An 11,127-nucleotide genomic window follows, 5' to 3' on the forward strand; every position below is an offset into this window, starting at 1 on the left:
CCCGGATGCTTCTTTGTCACTTTGGCACCGCCCGGAAAGTCCATTTGCCGCTTGTGACATGTTCCTTCCATGCTCAGTGCTCTCACCACTGAGACATGGCCAGAGCTGCTTTTAGGGTGGTCTTTCAAGGATGCCTTGTCTCACTCCAAAAAGGCACAGTCTCTGCTTTTGGGACAACTGTCCCCCCCATATATTTCCAACCCCCTGGGGCCGGGGGGTCCTCACAAATGAACCCTCCTGGTTTTGAGGCACTGCCTCCCCCTAAATGCAGTCTGTGTCACAGGAACAACTGAGTCCATGGCTACAAGAAAACGTCCAGCCCAAAGGCCACTCCAAATCATCTCTCCCCATCCAATCATCTCCACAAACTCCGGGCCAAGGTCCTTATCTCATATCATCTCTCATCTCCCTTCTTATTCAGCTTCGAGGAGGATTAGCATTTTCGCAAGGCCCCAATCATGCAGGAAAGGGTTAAAAGTTTTCAGTCTCTGTCTGTCCTGGGAGGAGATGATACTCCCACACGTGCTGCTGCTGCGGCCGGCCGGGCTCTCTCTCTCTCTTCCCCCTTCTCCTCCTGGCTGGCTGCCATCACATTCGGTGCCGCCGGCTCTCTCTCTCCGGGGGGGGGGGGGGGGGGAAGGGGAGCTGGCTGCCCGATGTCTCTTGGGGCTCCCCCACCCTTCCATCCTTGGAACCCCCCCCGAAGCCCCCTCAAGCCCATCACTGTCCAGGCCCCGGGCCTACCACGTGGCTGGCCCCTCCCCCGCCCAGCAGCAGCGGGCCGGGCGAGGGAGAGAGGTCTGAACTCCTCGGCCGACGAAATCCAAAGAGGAAATGCCAGGGCAGTGCCCTGCTTTTAACCCCTGTGTATTCTCGGAGGTGTGTCCAAAACCCACTGGCCACACCGGACGCCAGTCTCAAACCCAAAACCTTCATTGGTTTGACCACAGCTTCCCAGAATTCCCAACTTCTTCCTGGTCAAACCATGACACTCCACCCTTCACCTCCGAGAATACACTTTCTAAAATTATCAACAAAATTACAAAACACTTCTATACAACAATACCTTAGATTCACTATGACTATTTATCTACCTTAACTTAGTACATGCTTTCCTTATTCTTTTTGGTCTCATCTCACAGCTTTATCTCATCATTCTCCCGTGATTCGATTTCCCGGTCCAGGGAACCAAAAAATGTCATGGTTTGAGCCTGGCACAGAGCCAGTGCCCCCATGAAAATGCCTCACCCTGGTGTCTGCTGTGAGATGTGACCAGGAATAAGCAAAACAGGCTCCAACTTAAACATAAATAACACTTTATTACCTAAAACTACAGGAAAAAAAAAAAATAGGAAAGACTATAAGGAAAAGGAAAAAATTGAAAACCTTACAAAAACTACCTTTCCTCCTCCCCACTCCCTAACTTTCCCAATCCAATACATTCTCTCAAAAATACCAACTGCTCAGCCTTGGCCCCACACGTTAGTATACTCAAACTGCAGTTCATGGAGAGGAAAAGGAGTCCTTCTTGTTCCATAGGCTTTTCCTGGAAACAGTGAAATCCCGGATGCTTCTTTGTCACTTTGGCACCGCCCGGAAAGTCCATTTGCCGCTTGTGACATGTTCCTTCCATGCTCAGTGCTCTCACCACTGAGACATGGCCAGAGCTGCTTTTAGGGTGGTCTTTCAAGGATGCCTTGTCTCACTCCAAAAAGGCACAGTCTCTGCTTTTGGGACAACTGTCCCCCCCATATATTTCCAACCCCCTGGGGCCGGGGGGTCCTCACAAATGAACCCTCCTGGTTTTGAGGCACTGCCTCCCCCTAAATGCAGTCTGTGTCACAGGAACAACTGAGTCCATGGCTACAAGAAAACGTCCAGCCCAAAGGCCACTCCAAATCATCTCTCCCCATCCAATCATCTCCACAAACTCCGGGCCAAGGTCCTTATCTCATATCATCTCTCATCTCCCTTCTTATTCAGCTTCGAGGAGGATTAGCATTTTCGCAAGGCCCCAATCATGCAGGAAAGGGTTAAAAGTTTTCAGTCTCTGTCTGTCCTGGGAGGAGATGATACTCCCACACGTGCTGCTGCTGCGGCCGGCCGGGCTCTCTCTCTCTCTTCCCCCTTCTCCTCCTGGCTGGCTGCCATCACATTCGGTGCCGCCGGCTCTCTCTCTCCGGGGGGGGGGGGGGGGGGGGAAGGGGAGCTGGCTGCTCTCCTGGGGGGGGGGGGGGGGAAGGGGAGCTGGCTGCCCGATGTCTCTTGGGGCTCCCCCACCCTTCCATCCTTGGAACCCCCCCCGAAGCCCCCTCAAGCCCATCACTGTCCAGGCCCCGGGCCTACCACGTGGCTGGCCCCTCCCCCGCCCAGCAGCAGCGGGCCGGGCGAGGGAGAGAGGTCTGAACTCCTCGGCCGACGAAATCCAAAGAGGAAATGCCAGGGCAGTGCCCTGCTTTTAACCCCTGTGTATTCTCGGAGGTGTGTCCAAAACCCACTGGCCACACCGGACGCCAGTCTCAAACCCAAAACCTTCATTGGTTTGACCACAGCTTCCCAGAATTCCCAACTTCTTCCTGGTCAAACCATGACACTAGTAATTATGGATCAAATGGAATTTGTATTTCACTGCAGTGTACTACCAAAAATACAAGAGGGTCATATGTACATAATTAAGAGAAGTAAAAAGAACAAAATATTTTAAGTAACAATTTGAACCACTGAAGCAAACAAAGACAAAGCAGCTACAATTACCAAGGAAAGTTTAAACAACACCAAACAAAAAATACCTCTCCTACTTTATTGTTAAAATCACCATATTCCTCAGCATAGTGCAGAAAATCACTGCAATATAACAAGTCATTATACTAAACATTCTTGCAGGACAGCAAAGTCTTGAGTTAAAGGCCCAACTTTACATTCAGAATGCAACCAGCCACTGACAAGATCTGAGAAACAAATTGTGTGAAAAATCCTGAATGTGTATGTATGACCAGAAAATAGGAAAACATAAACAGAATTAGCTAATTAATTAACTGAATAACTGTCAATTATTTTTCATGAAAAACAGGCTAAGTATCATAAGACCTCACAAAACAATCAAGTAGACAAAAATGCCTAGTATAAATTATTTTAAAAGCCCCAGAAATGAACCTTAAACTACAAATGAGAATTTTATAGTATTACCTAAACTTTTACTTGGCAATTCATGTCTTTTACTCAGACATGAATATATACACAGTGAAATCTCAAAAAAGCTAAACAGAAATGTCAATATCTGATTGATTCAGTAGACTGTCAGAATTGGTCTTTTTAAGGCAATTGGTTAACAAAAGCAGTTGAACATGCTATTTTTTTTAATAATAGAGAAGACAGTGATAGTGATTTGAAACTATGAAAAAGCCAAAGTAAAAGCAGAGTACAAAATGGTTTCTATCCTTCAAGAAGCAGTTGCTACAGCCTATAACCTTGAGCAGCTCTTTGAGCTCAAAATGTCATTCCAGAGGGACTGCATAACTGTAATTACCACTTCTGTTATGAACTTGATATACAAAATGTTCTATGCAACACAGCCAAACTCTGCTAAGCTTAATGACCAGTTCCTCTGAAATTCAAAAATTAGTTGTTTTAGATTCAGCAGCAAAGGATAAGAAAAATTAATGGTATGGCATAGTTAGGCTAAGGACTGCAATTCCTTAAAAAGAGATTATGAACTTGGGGTATTCCAGAATGGTATTATCAGATACAAAAGAAAGTAAAATCCTAATAGCAAATCCTATTAGGTGGGAGAGCAGTCTGTCCAGAGAAATGCTGGTCCTGCCACTATTTTAGCACTCAGGAAGAAGAGTGTTTTCATGAAGAAGCCTGTGATAGCAAGGGTACAAATCTTTTGCTACTCTATTTAGTAGATTTATTAGAGCAAGAGAATGAGGCCCAAACCAAATACCAGGTAAAGGTCCTTCTTTAGTTCTGACCATTATCTTAGCCAATAAAATGTGACCTTGAAAACACTTCTAAAAATCAAGAGAATAAATCCGAAGACCCAAACCAATATCCAAAAAACCCAGGGCTTTCCACTCAGTGCTTAGAATTAAAAATTCTAATTTCACTAACTGATTTTTCCAGAGCATGTAGAATTTAAGCAGATACAATCTGTATTTTCCATGTGGTTGCACAGGATGTGCTGTATAAATGGTTATAGAACAGAACAGGGGAGAAGATCAATTATGTCACTGATCTGTCTCATGACAGCAAGGATGCCAAACAGAGACATCTGGGACAAAAGGTTTCAGTAACCCAATTAAAAAATGCCATCAGGCCACTAGAGGCATCCTTTATTTCACTTATTGTATGCAGTCACTGAAGTTTTCTACACAGATTGGTCGAAGACAGAACTGCTAATCAATTTTGCCAAATTTTTGCAAAACTTTAGTTAATTAGAAATAAAGGAGAGAGGGATATAGATGTTTTATGGGGTTGTAAAAAACAGCAGAGAAAAGGAATTTTTGCAAATATTTTTTTTTCCTCTGTGCTGTCCCCATTCTTTTTAGGACAAGAGTAGAGAAAAACATTTAGAATTGCATTTAATGAGTTTTATATTTTCAGGCATGGGTTGGAACTTATTTCACTTCAAACTGAGAACACTTAATTTAAAGCTTTAAGCATTGTTTTAAAAAAGCCTATCTCTACTGTAGCAATAGTTAAAATGTCCACTTATATAAACACATACAAAATGTCCGCTTAAAATACATCTTTAAAATTATTTGAAGGCAAATCTACAGTGAGGCCTGAGTTTCCCTCCACAGATTCAAGCTTTGCCACATCTCAATTTACAATAAAGTTTTTAAAGAGAATCTGTAATTGGTGTAACTGCCAAACACTTTCATGCATCCTGTGTCAAAAGCAAAAACATGCAGTGCTCCACAGTCCGGAGACCAAACTCAAAATTTTCACAACCACAAGATGAAGAAGGCTTTATATTCAAGTTTAATTTTAAACAGAATTTCAGTAGACCAAGAAGAGAAACTTAGGTTTTAATTATCACTGTTATTCAAATAATATAAGAGATCTTGAAAAATGGAGAATTTATTTTTTAAACTATATGAGAAATTGAATATATGCTAAACACTTCCCATTCATCACAAACTTTTTTTCCTCCTTTCCTTTTCTCCACTCGCTTTACCATGTTTCCTAATACTCCTTTCAATTAAATACACACACAGAACACTGAACAGAAGAATGTTACAGATCATTGAAAACAGAACCAAGGGATTAAGTAAGAAACTAAGTAGTATTCTTTCAGTTCTGGAGCAAGACCAAGGACAGCAGGTTTTGCTGGCTCCAGGTCTGAATGGGTGAGAATTGCCACCTTTATGGGGAACCACTACCAGAAATTAGATGGGAAAAACATTTTTAAGTGGAAGATGCCATTCTGCCTGCAATATGGAAATAATCAATAACTGCAAATAAACACAACAGGCTCACTATGAAAGGAAAACAAAAACTCATGGTGCAGAAACACGGGGATAGTGCCAATCTATCCCAGTTACTTTCATATAAAACAGGAAAATATGATCAAGACTGAAGACTCTCTCAGATATTTAATACCTTAAGCCTTAAAAACATAAATAGCTGCTTCTATTTAATTTAAAAAATAACAACTAAACAAACAATAACTTGTTCTTTATGGTCATGATGAGGGGAAGAAACAGGGTCAAAAATCTAGGCCCTTGAACATGCAGAAGTTTAGGTTAAATCTTTAGAGGAATAGAAAAAGCCAGAAATTGTAGAGTCACCACCACTAAAGGCTTCTGTGGGCATATCACACACATATTTGTCAAGAATAATAAAAGCATGGTGGAGCTTTGGGATAAACTATCAATTAGTTTGTCCTTCCAACTCTATCTCCCACAATTTCTCACAACTTTCATAACTTCTACATTCAGCTGGGGAAACCAGACAGGGAGAAAAAGTAAAGAACTTATAAATATGGTTTAAGGTCTTTACCTTAAAAAGGGTAAAGAATATTATAAATGTATGAATCTTGAAATCCTTTAAAAATAATCAGGGCAAACTAAGATATCACAGAACCTTGCCTTAAAGAAGAGTAAAATCACTACAATAATTTTATATGTCTTCAGTATCTTTTTTAGTAGACTCAAGCTCAACAAAATACTTCCACCTGAAGAAAGCTTGTATGTAAACAGATCTCCTCCCTGTGTCAGATTTAACAAACTACCTGCAGTAAAAGTTACTCCAATTGCCTATCAGTGGTTTAACTCAGCTTCTGAGCCACCCACATGAAAGCTCAAAAATAAACATTATCCTCCATGACAAATGCTTTTAATATTGCAAACTCAATGCTCTCTTTCTATGTGTTTCAGTCACAAGAAAATCTATAATAGAAAGCCAAGCAGTATACTTCAAAGTTAATGACTCTGATTCCTTTAATTTTTTTAATAGTTTAGCCCACCTCAAATTTGTATAAGATATGTAAAAAGCATTGCAAGGATTAGGAACAGAAAATGCATGTACATTATTACAATTATATTATCTCAAATATGTGGAAAGAGTTAACTATTATTTCTCTTATTATGCATACAGTTTCCAAGAGAATAATCCTTCCCCAGTGTCTTGTTGATACTTCGCAATCAAGAACTTTTCTTTACTTCACTTTAAATAAAGGTACTCTTCAGCACCCAAATTAAAATCATAAAAGCAGGCTTTTCAAATCTAGTTAGCTTCTAAGTGCGAGCTATGGGGGAAAGTTGTGGTATTGTTCTTCATCTCATTTTCAAATTAGACATTCCAATATTTTCTATTTATCTTCTCATCTTCATGAAGGCTGTTATGAATGTCCATAATATGGAAAAGGTACTGGAGATCAAAGCAAAACAATAGGAATGTTTGTGTGTTTGTAAGTTCATGAAGTCATTCTAGAAACAGCTTCCATGAAACCAGATGACTAATAATCTAATTCAAATCTATTTCCAAATAGCTCTTAAATTCTTGCAGATTTAATCAAATTTAAAACCAACCTTAGCACTTCTCAGTAATTTTCCAGAGAAGACAGTTTCTTTATTTATCATTAAGAACATTATACTGTAGAGAACTATGTGTTTTAGCATTTAAGGACTTGCACATTTTCTAAATACAGCTTTAATGTAGTATTTCACAATCAACACAGAAATTTATAACAATGTTTCCCAGTTTCCCTGGTTATTTTCTCTGCTAACATCAAGTCCTTCAGAAATACCTAATATCTTAACCTGGTCCTCTCCTTCCTGCAAAGCATCTCCACCTCTTCCATGCTCATACCACTGATCCAGACACCTCCAATCATTCAGACTTTATGCACAGTTTTCCATGTAGTCAGCACTTAAAAAGATAAATTAATAAAAAAGAAAATCATTGTCTTCACCAAGAATACTTTCCTTCCTTAAGATTTAACTCCAACATCTCAAGTTCTTGTAATTTTGAAGTACTTTTCAAATAATCAAGTTTTTTAAAAAAAATTATTGGGAAAGCTGTTCCTTCTCTCTAGTCCTTTACCTCTTTTTCTGGACAACCATGTCAACACACACACACAAAGCACAGAGAAAGCAGGAAACTGAGACGTGAGATGATTTTATCTTGAGATACACCTTTCAATCCCACTACATTAGCTTTTCTCTCGCAGTGTTCACTTTGAAACAATTCAGTGTGTGTTCAACCATTTTTCCAACTTCCCAAAAACAAGCTGTGTCAATCTTACCAGTCTTTGTATAGAACATCTTCAGTTCACTTAACACATTTAACTTCCATCACCTTTACCTGTTACCACTGTGCTTCTGGACAGTGGTGTGAACAGCAGTGTCCCACAGCACAATATCCTGCACTCTTTCAATTCACATAATTTTCCTCAGAACAGTTTTAAAATGTTACTTCCAAACTACTTACTGTAATTACAAGTCTCATTTTTCACATACAGATGTTTTCCTCGTTATAGCATTGGGTAAACTACTACAGCTTTTAACATGAAGGTTATGGGGCAAGAAGAGTCAGATCTTAGCTCTAACATATACAATACAGAAGCATACAGTGTATAAAACCCTGAGAAAAAACAAGTTACACTTTATTTTAAGCTTGCATTTAAAGTGAAGCAAGAACTTACAATATTGTAATAGTTTCTGTAAAGATGCAGTCATAGATTCTATGTCTACATAAAGCCAAGAGTTTTTCTGTATGAGCAGTCCATTGTCTTAAAGGCAAAATATTAAACAGAAATGAAAAATGGCAGCAAAAAGATCCAGAAGACTGAGATGTGTTCATTTAAATCAGTTAAAAAGGAAAACACTGAATAACAAGCTTTACAGAGGAGAAATACCTGCTTGAACTGTAATACCAAATAGGTGGACAAACGAACAAGCATTTCCATCCTTTTATGTACCATCTCCACAGTAGGAATGGGAAACTTTCTAAAAAGTAGTTGTACATGTCTATTTTAATTTGCCATTATTTACTTGTTAGGAAAAGGATCTCACTTAAAAGATAGATTATTTCAGCTATCTTGGTAGCACAGCTGGCACTCCACATGAAAGTGTCAACAAAAGTTGCAGTGCCAGCACATCACAGCAAGAGAGAATCAAGTGTCAAACATTAAACACATTTTATTAAGGAAACCTAATAAGTTAAAGTTTTGAAAAGAAGTTAATTATAGCAGCAGAAGGGCAACACATTTACTGCTTACTCATTCTAAAAAGAGTGGAAAAGGCAATGAATGCCTAGAGTGAAGGTGTTCATTTTTCACAATGATGCCCAAGGGATTTATTTCAATGATCAGATCACTTATCTTGCTAAGACCAGAGTCCCACCACTATTTAAATACTTAAATAAGAATTTTACATACCAACTTTGGCGTTGCAAAATCATAGAATACTGTGAGTTGGAAGGAACATTGAGTCTAACTCCCAGCTTCTCGCAGGGCAATCTAAAAGTCAAACCATATGCACAAAAACGTTGTCCATTTGTCTCCTGAACACCTACAGGTTTGGGGCAATGACCACTTCCCTCAATACCTTATTGTGTGCCCAACCACTCTCTCAGTTAGGATCTCTTTCCTAACACCACATTTGAACTCCTCCTGAAGTAGATTTAAGTCATTCCTTCCATTCTTGTCACTGGACACCAGTGGGAAGACATCCCTGTTCTTTTACATCTTTGGCTTGTAAGCCTTAACAACCTATATAGTTCTTTAAAGAAAAACAAAACCCTAAAATTTGGACCATCCTTCTCTTTGTCTGAGCTGCTAGTTCAGAGACAGAATCAGCTGTAAAAACTCTAGTTTGGTTAAAAGCTAACTCCTCCCATAAATGAAGTTATAGTGACACTGTAGAGGCTACTGGGTGGCCTAGCACTTAGCAGGCAAAAGCCTGGCCTGAAATCTAGGGTAACCTGGGAAGAGAATCATAGGCAGCTCTAGCAGCATTGAAATCTGAAAAAGGCAATTATGTACACTACACATTTTTGTACACTTCCCTATTTAAATACAGAAGTTGGTGAGGATAAGCTGTTAATATGAATCAGAATTAAAACTGCTCTTTCCTCCACATCTCCCTCCACGTAGGTGATGGTGTCCTCGAAGAGAGCACCATTACCTGCACTCACGCACACACCTGCTGCCATCGCTTTGATGCTCGTTATGAACTCGGCATTTCGTTCCCTTGGCACCACAAACACGGGTTTAACTTCCACCTCCCGCGGGCTCCTCTGCCAGGCCCCCCTGGCCCACCGCAGCCCAGACCAGCGGAGCCCGGCGCAGGAGGGGGGCTTTGCTCAGCACCGGCCATTCTAAGGCCCAGGGCAGCGCAGGGCACGGGCCCGGGCACGGACAGCACGCTGGGCACCGCCATCCCGCCGCTGCTCCCTGCGCTGCCGCTGCCCTGGAAACGCCGCCGCCGCCGCCGGCCATCACCACCCGAGCGGGGCAGGGCAGGGCAGGGGCACCGCCTGCCCGGCGCCTCCTGCCCCACCGGCGCCCCGCTCGGGGCTGGGGAGGGAGCGGGGCCGGCGGAGCGCGGGGGGCGCCGGACGGACGGGGACACGGGGACTCCGGAGAGGGAGGCAGCGCGACAGGGCGGGCGCGATGGCGAAAGAAGCGAACGTCTCTACCTCCTTCTTTTTCTGTCCTCCCCCGAGCTGTCCGCAGAGGAGGAGCAGGAGCAGCAGCAGCCGCAGGGGGAGGCAGCCCCCGGCCGGCAGGTGCGGCAGCGGCCGCGCTGCCCCGGCACCCAGCGCCATGTTCCGCCCCCGCCGGCGGCACCTGCCGCACCGCCACGCTGAGCCGGCCCGCGCCCGGCCAATCGCAGCGCCCCGCGGCGCGGAGCCGCCTGGGAAATGTAGTTCTGCGGGCACTGAGGGGCAGGCTCGGCTCGGCTCGGCGTGGGTGCTGTGGGCAGCGCTGCGGTTCCGCCCGGCCCGGGGTGTTCCGCCCGGCCCGGGGTGTTCCTCCCGGCCCGGGGAGTTTCGCGCGTCCTGGCGGCTCTCCTAGTCCGGGGAGTTCTGCCTGCCCGGTGGGTTCCGCCCGCCCAGGGGAGGTTCTGCCGGCCCGAGTGGTTCTGGCCGCACTGGCTGGGGGGATTCTGCTCGTCCGCGGAGTTCTGCCTGCTCGGGCTCAGCTTCGCTGCTGCTCCCGGCTGTCCGCAGCACACCGTGCAATCCTGCACGGAGACTGTAAAACAAAACAAGACAAAATACCATAAAACCCCACCAAAACCCGACCCAAACTCTAAAGACTTCTTTCTAATATGTTTATGCGCATACACTTTTCAGATTTCATTAGGCACGCACAAAGCCAGCTTTGGAGAAAATAATATTAATGTAATATGCTGATACAATTAATTCGAATTTAATTCCCAGAGCATTAACTGTGCAGGTCTAAATTGATATTCTGATTCATGATACAGTCCTCAAATCAGTGATTGTGCATTTTTTGAAAGTGCACGCTGCAGTGCACAGGATAGGTAATGTTAAATTAATGAGCACATACTTCTCTTTTTTCCCCTAGAATTCCAAGAACACTGTGTGCTACATTAGTTACTTACACACAGCTGTGCTGAAGACTCAGAAAGCAAAACTATTCATTTCTTT

General features: G+C 43.0%; 1 protein-coding gene across 4 annotated transcripts in view; it reads right to left on the reverse strand.

Moving 5' to 3' along the window:
• Positions 1-10,338, reverse strand: part of TUSC3 (tumor suppressor candidate 3) — a 118,657-nt gene extending 108,319 nt beyond the window's left edge. For 2 of the 4 annotated variants that reach the window (XM_005483887.4, XM_026791495.2), the window contains exon 1: positions 10,150-10,338. In XM_005483887.4, the coding sequence (XP_005483944.1) occupies positions 10,150-10,278 (129 nt within the window). In that variant the 5' untranslated portion in view covers positions 10,279-10,338. Of the gene's footprint in view, positions 1-8,887; positions 8,909-10,149 lie in introns of those variants that run through there. The other 2 variants (XM_026791496.2, XM_074541463.1) reach the window with 2 other exon arrangements.
• Between the last annotated feature and the right edge of the window lie 789 nt (positions 10,339-11,127).

Source organism: Zonotrichia albicollis, chromosome 5, assembly GCF_047830755.1.
Source record: "Zonotrichia albicollis isolate bZonAlb1 chromosome 5, bZonAlb1.hap1, whole genome shotgun sequence".
In the NCBI taxonomy this organism is placed as follows: Eukaryota; Metazoa; Chordata; class Aves; order Passeriformes; family Passerellidae; genus Zonotrichia; species Zonotrichia albicollis.